Raw genomic sequence first — 19,979 nt, forward strand, 5'->3', positions numbered from 1 at the left:
AGGCAGCTGCATTGAATGAGTTGCAGGGGTTTCATAGTGGATATGGGAGCACCTTCCAGGAAGGAGTGGCAGTAGTCCAACCAAGTGACTGAATAAGAATCAGACTGGGTGTTTCCCACCTTTCACCCAGTAAATCGTACCCACTGCGACCCTGAATAGCATAAAGAGGTGGCAAAACTGACCATAAAAGTATGAATTAATGAATAAGTGGATTTGCTATCTCCTAGAATGGATACAGTGGGGCCAAAAAGTATTTAGTCAGCCACTGATTGTGCAAGTTCTCCTACTTAGAAAGATGAGAGAGGTCTGTAATTTTCATCATAGGCACACTTCAACTATGAGAGACAAAATGAGAAAAAAAAATCCAGGAAATCACATTGTAGGATTTTTAAAGAATTTATTTGTAAATTATGGTGGAAAATAAGTATTTGGTCAATAACAAAAGTTCAACTCAATACTTTGTAACATAACCTTTGTTGGCAATGACAGAGGTCAAACGTTTCCTGTAAGTCTTCACCAGGTTTGCACACACTATAGCTGGTATTTTGGCCCATTTCTCCATGCAGATCTCTTCTAGAACAGTGATGTTTTGGGGCTGTCGCTGGGCAACACGGACTTTCAACTCCCTCCACAAATTTTCTATGGGGTTAAGGTCTGGAGACTGGCTAGGCCACTCCAGGACCTTGAAATGCTTTTTACGGAGCCACTCCTTCGTTGCCCGAGCGGTGTGTTTGGGATCATTGTCATGCTGGAAGACCCAGCCACGTTCCATCTTCAATGCTCTCACTGATGGAAGGAGCTTTTGGCTTAAAATCTCACGATACATGGCCCCGTTCATTTTTCCTTTAACACGGATCAGTCGTCCTGTCCCCTTTGCAGAAAAACAGCCCCAAAGCATGGTGTTTCCACCCCCATGCTTCACAGTAGGTATGGTGTTATTGGGATGCAACTCAGCATTCTTCTTCCTCCAAACACGACGAGTTGAGTTTTTACCAAAAAGTTCCATTTTGGTTTCATCTGGCCACATGATATTCTCCCAATCCTCTTCTGGATCATCCATATGCTCTCTGGCAAACTTCAGACGGGCCTGGACATGTACTGGCTTAAGCAGGGGGACACGCCTGGCACTGCAGGATTTGAGTCCCTCTCTGCGTAGTGTGTTACTGATGGTAGCCTTTGTTACTTTGGTCCCAGCTCTCTGCAGGTCATTCATCAGGTCCCTCCGTGTAGTTCTGGGATTTTTGCTCACCGTTCTCATGATCATTTTGACCCCACGGGATGAGATCTTGCGAGAGATTATCAATGGTCTTGCATGTCTTCCATTTTCTTACAATTGCTCCCACAGTTGATTTATTCACACCAACCTGCTTGCCTATTGTAGATTCACTCTTCCCAGCCTGGTGCAGGTCTACAATTTTCTTCCTGGTGTCCTTCGACAGCTCTTTGGTCTTGGCCATGGTTGAGTTTGGAGTCTGACTGTTTGAGGCTGTGGACAGGTGTCTTTTATACAGATAACGAGGTCAAACAGGTGCCATTAATACAGGTAACGAGTGGAGGACAGAAGAGCTTCTTAAAGAAGAAGTTACAGGTCTGTGAGAGCCAGAAATCTTGCTTGTTTGTGGGTGACCAAATACTTATTTTCCACCATAATTTACAAATAAATTCTTTAAAAATCCTACAATGTGATTTCCTGGATTTTTTTTATCTCATTTTGTCTCTCATAGTTGAAGTGTACCTATGATGAAAATTACAGACCTCTCTCATCTTTCTAAGTAGGAGAACTTGCACAATCAGTGACTGACTAAATACTTTTTGGCCCCACTGTACATAAGATTAATATAGAGATTTTCATTACAGTTGTCTTCCCCAAATAATCTAAAATTATTTAAATCTACTATTTAGCCCCAAATGTTAATACATGGGAATGCACCTTCCTCTGGAACTTTGCTTTATTCCTTGTTTAAAGCTACTCTTACCATTAATATACTGCATTATGCAAATGCATTCTTGTTAACCGGTACCCACTAGCTGCTCTTTGCTTGAGCTAAATCAGCATTTTAGTACTAATATATGCGATACATTATTCCTTTAATCTTTTGCACTAATGCCAGGTGATTTTAAAGTGCAGCGATGTGTTCGCTAAAGCACTTCATTGGTACGTCAACATCAAAGCCTATTCCACTTGACCAGCGCTTTTTCGGAACAGATTCTGCATGCATTAAGAGGTATTTAAGTTTATTCCAGGGGAAATGTCGAGGTAACCAGATGTTCCACAACCTCGGGTTACGATCTATCTAGTGCATGGTCTCTTTGTGATTGAACTCTGTACTGTACTGGCCCGTAGCTTGAGTGAGACATTCCACAATCCCACAGTCAGGCGTCTACGTACTTTGGACTATTTAGTGTACATAAAACCCATTTTAAAAACATGATCTGTGTTAAAAGAAAACACTAACATTAAAAATACAGGTAAACATTAATTGGAAAACATGGACCAACTAGGGGAAAAAACCAAAGAGTGTTTAGGTGCAACTCTGCCAGCTACTCAATCCATCAGTGAGCTACAATCCAAATGTATACAAGAGAACCAGACAGGAAAAGACCAGCAGAGCAAAAAAACAAGAATTGGTGAGCACCTAGAGACGGAAATAACAGGTGGCAACCCGTACTGACAGTGTTAGGGAGTGTACCCATTCAAAGAAAATTGATCAAGGCTGAACAGTACTGTGGCTTAAAAAATAAAAGGTAAATATTAATTGAGAAACATGGACCAACTGGAAGGAACAGTGTTAAACCGGTGACAGGGTCATGGGCGACCAAGGCTTATTGATGCACGTGGGGAGCAAAGGCTGGCCCGATCCAACAGACGAGCTACTGTAGCTCAAATTGCTGAAGACGTTACTGTTGGTTCTGATAGACAGGTGTCAGAACACGCAGTGCATTACAGTTTGTTGCGTATGGGGCTGACCCCTGTCCACCACCGAAAGCGCCAACAATGGGTATGTGAGCATCAGTACTGGACCACGGAGCAATGGAAGAAGGTGGTCTGGTCTGATGAATCACATTTTCTTTTACCTCACGTGGATGGCCGGGTGCGTGTGCGTCGCTTACCTGGGGAACACATGGCACCAGGATGCACTATGGGAAAAAGACAAGCCGGTGGATGCAGTGTGATGCTTTGGGCAATGTTCTGCTGGGAAACCTTGGGTCATGCCATCCATGTGGATGTTACTTGGTGTACGTCCCACCTACCTACCATTGTTGCAGACCATGTACACCCTTTCATGGCAACGTTATTCCCTGGTTCAGGAAAAGTTTGAGGAGCACAACAATGAGTTTGAGGTGTTGGCCCCCAAATTCCCCAGATCTCAATCCAATTGAGCATCTGTGGGATGTGCTGGACAAACAAGTCCGATCCATGGAGGCCCCACCTCACAACTTAGAGGAGTTAAAGGATTTGCTGCTGACATCTTGGTGCCAGATACCACGGCACACCTTCAGGGGTCTAGTGGAGTCCGTGCCTCGGCGGGTCAGGGCTGTTTTACACAATATTAGGAAGGCGGTCATTACGTCATGCCTGATTGGTGTATGACAATATAAGACTGTTAAGCTGCTGAAGTGTTTTATCTAGCAAGAATGGGAAAAATGTCAACTACAACAAGCAGATGTATCAGGGTGGTAAACATGCCCCTGTCCCAACAATTTTGTAACATGTTGCAGACGTGTATTGCCTGCACCTATGTTTAAAAAGTAAAGATCTCCGAGTCAGCTGGTGGAGGTGAGGAGAGACTGGGAATGGAATAATCACCTCTGTGTATCTGGGATGTGCGCATCTCTTCTGGGAACTGTGGGCAAAACCGGCTGGCTTATTGAAACTGATCCCCTTAAACTGAGAGCAAATTGAAAATCTGTTTCCCTCTCCCCTGAGCTGGCAGGAGTGGTACAATTAAAGGAGACAATCGCTGTTTGGAATTAAGTTCAAGGCACTCGCGTTAAGTCCCCTTCATCCCTATCCGGTTCCCCTCCTCCTCCACCTATCTGTCGGAGAGCCGTCGATCGTGATAGTGATCGAGATCCCGCATCGTGCAGTGGAAACCACAAGGCTTCTGATCGTGTCGATCAGAAGCCTTGTGGTTTCCACTGCACGATGCGGGATCTCGATCACTATCACGATCGACGGCTCTCCGACAGATTGAATTGGGAAAATACAAAGGACATACAGAGTTTCATACAGCCCGCACGGCATATGCCTGTTCTGCTGACTAATATAATGCTACCTCAGTCTTGCTTTCAGGCTGACTGCCAACTCTTGTTAGAGGAAGTTATGAATAACCTTGGGCTGACAAGCACTTCAAAAAAAAAAGTTTGCGTTTCTTTTAAAACCGCCTGCTTTAAAAGTATAGGACTTTGATCTAATGCACTGTTTAATTATTTGTATAGAACATCTTTCTTCTAAAATAGCCAGGATCATCAACAACCCCAAATCAGAAACATGGGGGCAGCATGGAAACTGCAAATAATAAAAAAACTGTTTCTTACATTTACTTTGACTTTAATTTTTTATCTTTTACCACTTGGTTATGTTGCCATTTTTTTTCACCACACTTAAAAGACGTTTTGGCACCTAGGATACCAAGTGATTTAGTGTTTCAGGTTTTATTTTGTCCCATTCTTCCTGCAAACACGTCTTAACATGTGCAACAGTACGGGGTCACATTCTCTATTGGGGACAGGTCAGGACTGCAGGCAGGCCAGTCCAGTACCCGTACCCTCTTCTTCCACAGCCATGCCTTTGTAATATGTGCAGCATGTGGTTTTGCATCGTCTTGTTGAAAGAATGCATGGACATCCCTGGAAAAGACGACATCTTGAAGGCAGCATATGTTGCTCTAAGATCTCAATGTACTTTTCTGCATTAATGCTGCCAAGGGCACTGACACAACTTCATACCATGACAGACCCTGGCTTTTGGACTTGTTTCTGATAATAGTCTGGATGGCCCTTTTTGTCTTTGGTACGTAGCACACGGCATCCATTTTTTTCCAAAAAAGACCTGGAATGCTGATTCATCTGACCACAGTACACGTTTCCACTGTATGATGGTCCATCTTAGATGCCTCAGAGCCCAGAGAAGTCGATGCTGCTTTTGGACATGGTTAACATTAGGCTTTATTTTTGCACAGTAAAGTTGTAAGTGGCATTTGTGCATGTAACTCTGTATTGTAGTGCTTGACAAAGGTTTGCCAAAGTAATTCCGCACCCATGTGGTTATATCAGCTATTGTTGAGTGGCGGTTCTTGATGCAGTGCCGTCTGAGGGATGAAAGATCACAGGTGTTCAGCTTAAGCTTGCACCCTTGGCCTTTATGCACTGAAATTCCTCCTGATTCTTTGAATGGTTTAATTATATTATGTACTGTAGAGGGAGAAATATGCAAATCCCTTCCAATCTTTCTTTGAGGTACATTGGTTTTAAACATTTCAATTGTTGACAAACTGGAGATCCTCTGATCATCTTTGCTCATCAAAGACTCAGCCTTTCCTGGATGCTGATTTTGTACTAAACCATGATTACAATCACCTGTTTGGAATCACACCTCACTAGCCCTAAATTGCTCCCGTCCCAACTTTTTTTGGAATGTGTTGCAGGCCTGAAATTAATACATGAAATGAAGTTAAGCAGACAAAACATGAACGTCAAAGTAAAGGTAAGGAACACTGCATTTTTATTTGCATTTTTCATACTGTCCCAACTTTTTCTGATTTGGGGTTGTAAATAATCAAACATACAATATACGTAAAATATGTTGGATAAGGTGAAACGTTTAGCCTGTGTTGTCCTGTTCCAAAGTGCCTAGGCCATCCAATTTGTTTAATGGAACGTCAGGGTGAGCTAGACGCACCGCTGCACACTATTCATCAAGTAAACGGCTTGTAATTTCTGTTGCGTCTGAATGAAACACACAAAGCGCAGGGCTGAAATGTATGTTCGTTAGGACACACGGTAAATGAGAAAAAAAGATCAGGGTTCTAAAGATTTTTCAATTATAAAGCATTGATGACAGATTCGTAGTTGACAGATTGATAGATTCGCTCAGCACCACCAGTGTCATGAGATATCTGATTTATTTTTATCTCATGCACAATATGGACAATGACTAAAGCTGACAAATGGCAAAGTTAAGGCTATAGAAACCCACCGAGGTTGAACCCACCATCTGTTTCTCTGTATACCTTTTTAGCCTGCTTTCACCCTGTTCTTCAATGGTCAGGACCCCCACAGGACCACCACAAAGCAGGTATTATTTAGGTGGTGGATCATTCTCAGCACTGCAGTGACACTGTGTTGTGCTGGTATGAGTGGATCAGACACAGCAGCGCTGATGGAGTTTTTAAATACCGTGTACACTCACTGTCCACTCTATTAGACACTTCTACTAAGCTTGTTGGTCCACCTTGTAGATGTAAAGTCAGAGACGATCACTCATCTATTGCTGCTATTTGAGTTGGTCATCTTCTAGACCTTCATCAGTGGTCACAGGATGCTGCCCATGGTGATATATTTTTGGTTGGTGGACTATTCTCAGTCCAGCACTTCTGTGTCTGATCCACTCATACCAGCACAACACACACTAACACACCACCACCAGGTCAGTGTCACTGCAGTGCTTAGAATGATCCACCACCCAAATAATACCTAGTCTGTAGTGGTCCTGGGAGAGTCCTGACCATTGAAGAACAGCATAAAAGGGGGCTAACAAAGCATGCAGGGAAACAGATGGGCTACAGTCAGTAATTGTAGAACTACTAAGTGCTTCTATATGGTAAGTGAAGTTGATTAAATAGACAATGTGTGTAGAAACAAGGAGGTGGTTTTAATGTTATGGCTGATCTGAGTAGTTTGGATGGTTCTTTTTATCTTTTTCCAGACAAGCTGAAACGTGGACTCATTTGACCAACAACCCCCTACCTCCTTTCCCACAGGTATCAGCTAAAGGTCCTGACACAAAGCTGTAGGGGCTAACAGCCTGGACAGTGCTGGCTTAGTGGGTAGAGCTTTGGGCTATCAGTCAGAAGATTGTCAGTTTAAATCCAGGCCCTTGAGCGAGACCCTTAACACTGTCTGCCCCAGGAGCGCTGTACAATGGCTGACCCTGCATTCTGACCCCAGCCTCCAAACAAGCTGGGATATGCAGAATTTCATTGTGCTGTACACTTGTTTATTTATACATGACTAATAAAGGTATTCTTCTTCATCTTCTATATGATTTATTTTGCAGTCGAATAAACAGGCTACCTTCTTTTTTTACCGCAGTGAATGCGTTTAAACAATCTGCTTAAAACATAAACGGTCCGTATGGCCTGCTTGGCAAAAATATAGCTAACTACAGCATTTGAGCAGAAGAGGATAAATGAGATACAGTGTGTAAATCAGCTCTTAGGACTTTTTGGTTTTTCTGCTTTGCTTACTTTGTTCTTTTTTCCCAGATTTAAAAGACTAAACATTGAAAGAATTTTAACTACTTAGGACCTGAAATTGTTTAATTTCTGTATTGTGAAACACATATTGTGTATAGGTAATATACACAATATTGTAATAAACCACTGTAATAAACCTCTGAGCTTACAGGAACATCCATAAAACTGTAGTTTGACATGTTTAGTGTGACCTTAACACCTCTGAATATGTTAAGGATGAATTATAGCATTGCCAGGCTTTCTAGTCCATCAACAGTGCTTAACCTTACAAATGAAAGAATGGGTCACTCTCAGGAGCTCAGTGAATTCCAGCGTGATAGGATGCCACCTGTGCAACAAGTCCAGTCGTGAAATTTCTCTGCTACTAAATATTCCACTGTCGACTGTCATTGGTATTATAACAAAGTGGAAGCAATTTTTTTTGGCAATATAGTGTGTATATACAGTATATTTCCACACTTTTTTAAACTCTATTTATTAAGAATCAGCTTTCACATCATCACATGAAAATCTTCTCCCCCTTAAAGCTTCTTTGAGCATCCAAAAAAGGTGGAAATCAGATGGCGCTATATATAGATTAAAATAATAATAATAATAATAATGTATTTTACACACTTTATTTCTGTACACCTGTTAGCCCTGGATGTGGGTAAACCACTCCCACGCACTCTATATAAATGTACAATATAATTAAACACAGATAAGTTTCTTACCGCCGTCCACGTCCTCACTGCCGAAGTGGTTCCTGTAGAAGAGCATGAGTTCAATCCTGTAGCACTTGTACAGGGCTATCAGGAAAATCAGTAGGAGAAGAATGGCACCCAGTCCACCCGCCAGCTCTACTGTATACATGAGCTCTGCTGAGAGACAGACAGAAAGAGAGAACAGAATTAGTGTGTAAAAAATTTGCGTATTTGTGTTGTTCTGGCAATCTTGTACACTTGCTCAGTGGTGATCATCTTCCTTTATGAGATTTCCAGTATCTCACATCCCTGGGATCCAGGGTTCGAATCTCCAGTGGTGCTATCGGCCGGTCTGGCATCTGCCTTCAATGTCATCATGTGGGTGCCTCATTACATGCCCAAAGTAAAGTCACTTGTGGGACTTAATATGGTTCAGTAGGTCCTTGCCGTTCTGGCAATCTCGTACACTTGCTCAGTGGTGATCATCTTCCTTGATGAGATTTCCAGTATAGAATATTAAATATTTATGAACCTCGGGTGGTGCAGCCACAAAGGATCCAACCAACGCTGGGATTCATGGTTCGAATCCCCAGCAGTGATGGCTTGATTGGCTATGTATGAGAAAGGGGGTTGGCCGGGGGTCGAGCAAAGGACTGTCTATCCAATTAAAAAACCCATATAACAAAATAACATTGAAGTTATGTATTAGTATGATATAATTGCAGGCCAAAACGAACAAGCAATCGATTTTTAACAAAGTTAAAACACAGATCCAGTGCAGCTATGCACTGTATGCTAAGTGGCAAAGTTTCTTATGAGTGACTGAATGTAGGGTCAACAGGATCAAACGATTAACATTTTAGCGGTGGCTTTCGTAGATGATAGAAATGTTCTTACAGCCTTGTTATCCGTCATCCGAGCGGCCTCTGCAACTCATAAAAGCCGAACTGTCCGATCATACAGTGCTCTCTTGCTAAGTGCTAAGTGCGCTGTAATATAGGGGAGGTGACACACGACTGCAGAAAGCGAAGCAGAAAAGGATTAAGCCATTCTGCGATGTCAATTAGACATACAGTAGTTAAGGCGCATTTCCCCCGTGGAAGAACACCAGATGTACGGCTTTGTTGTGAAGAACAAATTACAATGGTTCAAATCCTTCGATCCACTTAAAAAAATCAATTTGAGTCAAACTCATCATAGTTTCGGTCGCCGGTTTCAGATGGGCCTGCTGCTAGGGTGTTTGTTAAGGGCATAAAGAATACAGAGGGTAAGTGGGGTAGGAGGATTGTAAAGATGCTTTAAGGCTTTGTAAGCATGGCCCATTGGCCACATACCCTAAATGACCAAAAGCACATGGCTATAATTGTTTTTAACAGAAATCTGAGGCTACAGTGGGCACAGGCTCACCAAATATCAATAACTTGCAGATTGTAGAATTGCTGAACAGTATAAATACACAGCTAATAGTGTGAGAAATGTTTTCTTGGCACATATTAGAGCCAATAAACAAACCATAACCTTAACCCTAACCCTATCCTTAACCCCGATCATGCAACATGGACCAAAATCTTAACGAAATGTCTTTAACAATTTAAAAACAGAAATCTGAGGCTACAGTGGGCACAGGCTCCCTAAATCTCAGGATAGGGTTGCTGAATGGTATGAATATACAGTGGAACCTCGATTTAACAGACCTCCATTTAACGGATTTAGGATTTAATAGATAAAATCTGGAAAACCAAATGTCTGGTCGGATTGTTTAAAATTCCAGCAAGAAGCGTATCAAAACCAGTAGTCGGCACACATCTCTCTGATTTTATCAGCTCCACTCCACCATATAGAAGCACTTTGAAGTACTACAATTACTGACTGTAGTCCATCTGTTTCACTACATACTTTTATAGCCTGCTTTCACCCTGTTCTTTAATGGTCAGGACCCCCACAGGACCACTACAGAGCAGGTATTATTTAGGTGGTGGATCATTCTCAGCACTGCAGTGACACTGAAATGGTGGTGGTGTGTTAGTGTGTGTTGAGCTGGTATGAGTGGATATGACACAGCAGCGCTGATGGAGTTTTTAAATACCGTGTCCACTCACTGTCCACTTTATTAGACACTCCACCTTGTAGATGTAAAGTCAGAGACGATCGCTCATCTATTGCTGCTGTTTGAGTTAGTCATCTTCTAGACCTTCATCAGTGGTCACAGGACGCAGCCCACGGGGCGCTGTTGGCTGGATATTTTTGGTTGGTGGACTATTCTCAGTCCAGCAGTGACAGTGAGGTTTTTCAAAACTCCAGCAGCATTGCTGTGTCTGATCCACTCATACCAGCACAACACACACTAACACACCACCACCATGTCAGTGTCACTGCAGTGCTAAGAATGATCCATCACCCAAATAATACCTGGTCTGTGGTGGTCCTGTGGGGGTCCTGACCATTGAAGAACAGGGTAAAAGCAGGCTAAAAAAGCATGCAGAGAAACAGATGGACTACAGTCAGTAATTGTAGAACTAATGGACAGTGAGTGTAGAAACAAGAAGGTGGTTTTAATGTTATGCCTGATTGGTGTATGTGCATGTTTAGCACTTTTCTGGACCTTAGTGCTGTGTTTTCGTATATTTTCACCCCCCCCCCCCCCCCCCCCCCCGTTCTGGACGATCGCATTTTATGGACCTAAACTAAGCATAACCCAAACCCTAACCCTAACTCCGAGCCTGCAATATGGACCAAAATCTTTAGGAATGTCTTTAGCACCTTGTAGAATCCATGTGGACCATCACTGCTCCTGTTCACTTACTCTTTGTTCCTGACTGATACAGTATTAAGACACATTATTCTGAACAGGCAGGTCGACAATGTACTTACGTACCCGTAGATTTAACAATGCCATGTCTTCTTTCTATGATTCATCATCCCTCCCTATTTTTTACTGTCATCTCCATGTGTCAGAGATGACGTTTGGATAAGACCAGACGGCCGCTGATATTGTTTGCTCTGTGCTAAAGTGAGTGTGAGATGGATGATGCTCATTGTTTTGAGGCTCCATGACATGCAAAAAAAATAAAAAATAAATAAGCTGCTGATATGCCTTTCTGACAAAACGCATCTCGTGTGTATGCATGGCTGAGTAAAGAGGGAGTTACTTGCCGCACTGAAGCTTGAAACTCAAAATTTAAACACACTGTGCGTCATCGTTGGAATGAAGATTGGTTGAATAAGACACATATGGTCTCAACCTTGATGTGCAGACTCGTAAAATAGTCTATTTATCCATGTCATACTGTGTAAGCACACCTCAGTCATACATTGCAGTATAACTAATTAACCTAGACGCATCGCTTTATCTTTCTGTTTCATAATTTTGGTCAGTTGAGACACAGAAAATCCAAGCCTATTAAAGTTAAGGTTGTTTCACTGTTTGTCTTTACATTTCATCATACATAGCCTCCGAATTTTAAATAAATAGGCACCACCAATGCACTATAAAATCTTCTGGAAAGCCTTTTCAAAAGAGTGCAGGCTGTTATAGATGATATGTAATTTTTTAATTAAAGGCAAGTCAAGTCAAATTTTTTTATATAGCACTTTTTACAATGAACATTGTTTCAAAGCAACTTTACAGAATCCAGGACCAACAGACCAAAAACCCCTATTGAGCAAGCCGAGGGCAACAGTGGCAAGGAAAAAACTCCCTTAAAATTACAGGAAGAAACCTTGAGAGGTACCAGACTCAGCAGGGACCCCCATCCTTCTTGGGTGAAATAAGATGTTCAGATGAATGAATGATTTGATTTAGCACAGCCCTCCAATTTACACCGACCAGGCATAACATTATGACCGCTGATAGGTGAAGTGAGTAACACTGATTATCTCTTCATTACGGCCCCTGTTAGTGGGTGGGATATATTAGGCAGCAAGTGAAAATTTTATCCTCAGAGTTGATGTGTTAGAAGCAGGACAAATGGGCAAGCGTAAGGATTTGAGTGAGTTTGACAAGGGCCAAATTGTGATGGCTAGCTGACTGGGTCCGAGCATCTCCTAAACTGCAGCTCTTGTGGGGTGTTCCCGGTCTGCAGTGGTCAGTATCTATCAAAAGTGGTCCAAGTAAGGAACAGTGGTAAACCGGCGACAGGGTCATGGGTGGCCAAGGCTCACTGATGCACGTGGGGAGCGAAAGCTGGCCCGTGTGGTCCGATCCAACAGACGAGCTACTGTAGCTGAAATTGCTGAAGAAGTTAATGTTGGTTCTGATAGAAAGGTGTCAGAATACACAGTGCATTGCAGTTTGTTGCATATGGGGCTGCATTGCTGGACGTGCTGTGGGATGTGCTGCACAAACAAGTCTAATCCATGGAGGCTCCACCTCACAACTTACAGGAGTTAAAGGATCTGCTGCTGACACCTTGGTGCCAGATACCACAGCACACTTTCAGGGGTAGCATCATTTTTAGCCCAAAACAAAGAATGTGTCATCTTGGGTGCCAGTAATATTGCATCATAGGAGCTGCCTGTTCTAGCTCATATAATAAAACAACAATTATTAAAATAATAAAAGGAGAGGTGGCAGGCGGCAGGGCGTCAAGAGCTTACATAACACGAAAGTCTGGAAGATTTACAGTCGGCCAGGTCACTGAGTCAGCATGAATGCATCAGCTGGCAGAATCAGTAGAAAAGTGCAGCATGGGGATTTAGAGATGTGTGTGTGGCATGGGTTTATGTAAGTGTGTGCTGACCGGGGTCAAAATAGCTGGGAAAACATTATAAAACATAAATAAACACTATATAGCCAAAAGTATGAGGACACTTGATTAATTATAGAGTTTTGGTGTTTCAACAACACCCATTGCTATCAGGTGTATAAAATCTAATATATTGTGGCGAGCAGGCAGCTCGCTGTCATAGAAAGGCAAGAGGTGTTCCCCCTGCTTACATCACCGGGCGTAGGAGCGTGGTATCCCATGATGCAGTGCGCACAGTGTGTTGCATTTAGTAAGCATTTTGTTCTGTTTGCTTGATCTAGCATAGTGGAAGGAATCTGCCCATATATCAGATCTGGTCTCTTTTTTCATGCCCCTGTAAGCCTGCTGTTTTGCTTAGTGCTCGGTTTACGCGGTGCGGTAAAACAGCATCAAAGTGCAAATATGAGACGAGCAGCACTGCAGGAGTTTTTAAATACCGTGTCCACTCACTGTCCACTCTATTAGACATTTCTGCCTAGTTGGTCCACCTTGTAGATGTAAAGTCAGAGACGATCGCTCCTCTGTTGCTGCTGGACCATCAGTGGTCACAGGACGCTGCCCATGGGGCGCAGTTGGCTGGATATATTTTTGGTTGGTAGACTATTCTCAGTCCAGCAGTGACAGTGAGGTGTTTAAAAACTCCGTCGGCATTGTTGTGTTTTATCCACTCATACCAGCACAACACACACTAACACACCACCACCATTGTCAGTGTCACTGCAGTGCTGAGAATGATCCACCACCCAAATAATACCTGCTCTGTGGTGGTCCTGTGGGGGTCCTGACCATTGAAGAACATGGTAAAAGGAGGTTAAAAAAGTATGTAGAGAAACAAATGGACTACAGTCAGTAATTGCAGAACTACAAAGTGCTTCTATATGGTAAGTGGAGCTGATAAAATGGACAGTGAGTGTAGAAACAAGGAGGTAGTTTTAATGTTATGACTGGTTCTCTCCACTAATGGAATTCCTCAGATATGTTTTGGTACAATAAGTCATGTTAAGCTTTGTTTATGTTAAGCATTGTTTGCCTGGCCTGAGTCGCTTTTACCACGCCATATCAAACAGTTTGTCTCATTGGAGGATTTGGCTTTGTGGACAGTAGCATGAACAAAGCACTGACCTTAACCGTGTTGAACTCCTTGCATGACTATGGTTAGAAGTCTATGAACTTGTAGCCATATAGTGTAAGCCAATACAGTGCACAACTTAGACATAAGGGGTTTTAGGGTCATAAAAATGTGTGGTGATAATTTGTGGGTTGTTCGCTTGCTCTCGTTCTGCCTCTCTTGCCCAATCACTCAGGTTTGATGACGGTGGGGGAGGTGGGCCCTCATGATTGTGTTACCTGCAAGACTCATGCTGTTCTCTACAAAACCTGTTTATCCACCTGAGGTTGGGTCAACAATGCTGCTCCTGCTAGATATGACAGGTACTTGGCGTGTAGCACCGAAAATGTCCAGAACTCACTACGGACTTTATCACAGGCCGGACTGAATAATAAAGATTTCCAGGCCACTTAAGGAGGATGAAGATCCCTGCTGAGTCTGGTTCCTCTTAGGGTTTCTTTCTGTAATTTAAGGGAGGTTTTCCTTGCCACTGTCACCCTTGGCTTGCTCAACAGGGGTTTTTGGTCTGTTGGTCCTGGATTCTGTAAAGTTGCTGTAAAGATATGTTCAAAACCCGGAGTAGGTGTTTTTGATGATGTAAGTCTTAGAGTACGAGGCCCCTATGGCCCTGGATGCTGGGCGGTACACAAAGAACGCAGCTAGTAATGTGTTTTGGTCTCGGTTATGGCCCCGACTAAGCATTCCTCTTACGTGGCAGTACGCAAAGAACGCAGCCTTATCAAGATCTGGAATGGTCAACCTCAATGTGGTGTGTTTTGGCCTTGGTTGGGACCCTGACTCACTTGCAGATGCATTCCTCTTATGGGATAAGAGGAACAGTTATTTCGAAACTGGAAAGCTGAAACCCTTACCTCACCCAACCTTGATGAAACTTGGCTATATAAAGGGGAAAAAGGGGATCCATTGTTAATGTAAAGTAGCTGTAACACCAGCTAATGCATTATTCTTTATTGATACTTGTTGTTCCACATTTACTGATACTTGTAGTTGTTGTTTTATCTCCATTCCATTATTGTTATTATTATTAAGTGCCATCGACATGGACAGTGTTACTCCAGAGCATCTTGTTTTTTTTTGGTCGAATAATGCTTTACTTTTTGAAGCAGAAAATAAAGATCCATGCCATGAAGAAAATAAACTGTTCAGAAGGTCAATAGATGCATTAAGAACCAAAATGAGCTGAAAGGAAGAGTTCATTACTTCTAAAAGACATTAGATGGAGGGAAAAGGGAACAAGGTCAGTCTTTCAAACGCAATAAATGACGGCACGGATGAGTGCAGTGGATAATTAACTTTAAAAAGTAAGCAATATGTAATCTGCATCTTCAAAGCTACTTTGTTCTCTAATTTGGACGCATCCTCTAATGAGATGGCCTATTTTTCAGGCTCCTGTGGGCTGAAGAGACTTTTTACGGCTCTTAGGATCACCGCTGAGTATAAGGTAGCTTATACAAGTATGAATGTACACTACATGGCAAACGAAATGTAAACATTACATCTAATCAGAGGCATACCGCAGTCAGTGCACTCTCCATTTCTTGAGCTATTCCAATAAGTCAGATAATTGAATCTAGTGCTATCGTTGTAATGGGGAACCATCTAGAAGATGCAACAATAGTTAGCATTGCATCATCAATAACCAACACCAGAGCCAAACTGCCTCTATACAAATACAATATAAAAATCATTATGGATCATCAGGAGCATCATGGACTTGTTTTTTGTTGCTAAGTAGCCATGCACAATGCTACGCCTCAGCCCAAGTGGTGTAAAGCAGAGTTTTTCAAACCTGGGTCATGACCCTTTGATGGGTTGTGGGCCTTACATTTACTTTGACTTTTATTTGATTGCAGACAGTTTAAACCCAATATATTTCATGTTTTGTCTGCTCAGCTTTATTTAATTTGTTAATATACCTCCATTCCTGCATTTCAGGCCTGCAACACATTCCAAAAAATTTGGGACGGAGGCCATTTAGGGATAGTTACGAGATGAAAAAAACTAAATAATTATGTGATTCCAAACAGGTGATGTGAACAGGTGATTGTAATCATGGTTTGGTACAAAAGCAGCATCCAGGAAAGGCTGAGTCTTTGCGATTAGATCACCACAGTTTTCCCATAATAAGCTACCACAATTAGCCTCAGGCCATTCAAACCAATAGGCTGAGGTGGCACAACCCGCTAGCATGTCTCTGTGTACCAAAATAATATATGATAATTTATTTACATTTGAAAAGTACTCCTTTGGTTGCTCCACATTTGTCCATTATATTTGGCATTTTTGTGAGAAAGGTTGTGCCGCACTGAATGCTGGGATTGCCCTCACTGCTAAGGAAGCATCGGATGCTCCCTCATATTTAGTCAAATTATTGCTAAGAAATAAGACACCTCAGTAGGCAGCAGTTTAAGGTATCTAAAAATTCGGACAGCCTTCTTCTCAGGAGTGCGTAGGACGACGTAAAATGCCATCTACGTAGAGAGTAGGGCTAGCACCCGATATTGGCCCAAATCACTGGATCAGATATTGGAAGGAAAAAAATGTGTAATCCGATCCGATACTGTTGCTTAATGTAAATAACACTTAATGTAAATAAGGCCATTGTTTGTGTGTAAAGCAAATAACACACTAAGATACGTTCCAACAGAGTGCTGTTTATTGCCAGCTCATTTGGCAACTGCCGTAACAAGGTGCATCATGAGGACATCATTAACATGTGCCACTGATCTACAACTCATCAACAACAGCCATTCAGAAATTAAAACACACTGATCTACTTTTAGCATTTAAAAAAATAATCTACTACTGTCACATCTAAAAACACTGTTTAAACATAATAAAAATCACTTTATAAATGATAAATCGCTCACCTGAGATAAAGAAAACCTATCTTGTCCTGGCTTGGAGATCACTCACATCCTCAACGATTAATCCATCAGTGTTATGAAATAAAACAAACTACACCATCTCCCGTTTAGCCACAGACGTCCAGTAGATCCAGCAGGGTTTATTAATCCAAAAACTCTGCATCAATTCTAATTGGTCCATCGCGTTCGATTGACGTCCACATCTTCCAATTGTAGACACTTTGGATGACACGCCATAAAGCAAGATGTGTCACGTGAACGACAGCTCGAACGTGAGTGAAACCAAAAATGCTGCTAAATGTTCTGTGTGTAAAAGTTAAATAAAAACAGCAGCTTTGCATAAGTGTGATGTTGTAGGTTCTGTATTTATTCATTCACAGTCTGAGTATTGTTATTAAGATAGCTAGTTTTACCATGGTGCATTGAGACATGTATTATTACTGCTTAGTTGTTTGAGAGGAGAAATGATGGTATCGAATTGGTATTGGTATCGGTATCGGCAGTGGTATCGAGCTAGCCCTAGTAGAGAGCTCACTAGGTTTTCAGACAGACCCAGCATCTGGCAAAAAAAAAGTTACTTTATAAGTGACTTAAAAGCAAGGCTGATGTATTTCTCCACGAAGTGAAAGAAAGTAGAGCCAGTGACAAGAGGCAGTTCCAGTAATTTCCTGGGTTAATATTAAATACAGCAAATATTAGGAAGGTTTGCCCGACCCGCTTGGAAACCCATACAGACGTACGCCTCACAATCCTGCACATGCCTGACAGAAATTGAGAAAAATCCTGACTATGAATAAGCACTTTTTATGTTTTGAGACGAGAAGCTGCCATCCCGGCTCTCTTCACAGGCTGCGAGTGGCTTTAATATTTAAACAGATAGATATAGAAGTGATATTATTCACTGACTCGACTTGCCCAGCGGTTACTGCACTGTTAAAAATATGGAGACCATTTTCAAACCTTGAAGTTTTAAGATTCATAAATCAGCCTATTACATTTATTGCTGGGTTTTTCTGTAAAGTGCACTCTACTACAAATCCAGATCATCTGAGCAAATGTTTTTTTGTTCTGGATAGTTTTAAGATTTGCTGGGGTGTTTTGCACTTACAATCCTTTGTAATGTGTGCAACATGTGGTTTTGCATTGTCTTGTTGAGAAATGCATGGATGTCCCTGGAACAGATGACGTCTTGAAGGCAGCATATGCTGCTCTAAGATCTCAATGTACTTTTCTGAATTAATGCTGCCATCAGAGAAGTGTAAATGACCTTTGCCAAGGGCACTGACACAGCCCCATACCATGGCAGACCCTGACTTTTGGACTTGTTTCTTTGGTCCGGAGCACACTGCGTCCATTTTTTCCAAAAAAGACCTGGGATGCTGATTCATCTGACCACAATACACGTTTCCACTGTGTGATGGTCCATCCTAGATGCCTCCGAGCCCAGAGAAATCGACGCCGCTTCTAGACATGGTTAACATAAGGCTTCTTTTTTATACAGTAAGATTTTAAGTGGCATTTGTGCATGTAACTCTGTATTGTTTGTTGCGATTGTTGAGTGGCGGTTCTTGATGCAGTGCCGTCTGACGGATTAAAGAGGCCCTTGGCCTTTACGCACTAAAATTCCTCCCGTTTCCTTAAATCATTTAATGATATTATGCACTTCTCGCCGACACCACAATACGATATGTTTTCATTTATAGTATTTAGTGGAAACTTATATACAAAGCTATTTACAACTGTGGCTGAATACAATGCAAGTGATTTATGCTAAAGTATGCCCAAAGTCCAAACAATGGCAGAGTGGCAGGAGCTTGAACCACCCTGCTATTGCTGCCTCGTTACATAAACAAAGGTCAGCTTGGTTACAGATGTATTTCATATAGGTAAGGTCCAATTTAAGGTTTGTGTTAAGCGATTTAACCTTTTCAATCCCAGTAGCATTCAAGTGCCTCATGTTTACTGGTTAATTTGCCCTATGAAGCCGTCCTAGTGTAACCGAGCATCTTTAGAGATTGCCGAGTTTATAAAGTAAGAAATAAACTGTACATAAACAAACTTTCAGGAACATAATACTTTACTGGCTTGTTCTTTTGAGGTGCAGCTCAGACTACACAGAGATGATCACATGTGTAGAGCAGCACACTTTTATGGAATAAATATGCACTCAATACGAAAACACATGCATCAAACATTGTCAGCACACTGCGGCAATTCAGTTAGCAATTGGTTAGTCAAAATGTCCAAGAAGTCGAAGTCTAAAGCGGCTAAAAAGGCAGGGGACACGGGGCCTTTTTAATTTGTTCTTGTATCAAACTGATCCGAGCCAACAATGCATTGCGAGCAGTGTCCGTCCACCCCATACTGGCGACGAACACACACCTTGCAGTATATCTCATTAACAAAAGGTCTGTTTATCCTAAGCATATACAACAGCTCTGGTGACAGATCTATATTATGTTAAATACAATGCAAAATATACGCCTACAAAATAACAAACAATCAAAAACAATCTTGTCCTTGTTACCGGATGTGTATTTTTTTGTTTATTATTTATTTATTATTGTTTATGCATTTCTCCCGACTTTTACCACGTCCAATTGCCCGATTGTATCATGCTCCCTCTCTACTGATGCCGATACCCACTCTGATTGAAGAGAACGAAGCTAACCCACACTTCCTCGGAGACGTGGGCAGCAGCCGTATGCCTTTTTTCACCTGCACTAGGCGAGTGCTAATGCGGATTAGAACTGTGTACAGAGAGACACACCCTGATCAACGCACTCCTTCTCCGCCCCTGTGCAGGCGGCATCAATCAGCCAGCAGAGGTCGTAGTTGCATCAGTTACGAGGAGACCCCATCCGGCTTACTACTACCCCACTCTCTATATGAACAACAGGCCAATTGTTGGTCTGATGGCAGAGCTGAGATTCGATATGATGTATTTGAGATCCCAGCTCCGGTGTGCTAGCGCGTGTTTTACCCCTGCACCATCTGAGCGATCCTGTAGATTATAGAGACTCCTAAATGGCGAGGTGTGGCAAAAACAGAGAGAACTTTGAGATAACTGGTTACTT

General features: G+C 42.1%; 1 protein-coding gene across 1 annotated transcript in view; it reads right to left on the reverse strand.

Moving 5' to 3' along the window:
• Positions 1-19,979, reverse strand: part of il1rapl1b (interleukin 1 receptor accessory protein-like 1b) — a 510,835-nt gene that overhangs the window by 18,621 nt on the left and 472,235 nt on the right. Inside the window, exon 9 of the mRNA XM_062989648.1 lies at positions 8,192-8,335. Coding sequence (XP_062845718.1) covers positions 8,192-8,335 — 144 coding nt within the window. The remainder of the gene's footprint in view (positions 1-8,191; positions 8,336-19,979) is intronic.

This window comes from Trichomycterus rosablanca, chromosome 27 (assembly GCF_030014385.1).
Source record: "Trichomycterus rosablanca isolate fTriRos1 chromosome 27, fTriRos1.hap1, whole genome shotgun sequence".
In the NCBI taxonomy this organism is placed as follows: domain Eukaryota; kingdom Metazoa; phylum Chordata; class Actinopteri; order Siluriformes; family Trichomycteridae; genus Trichomycterus; species Trichomycterus rosablanca.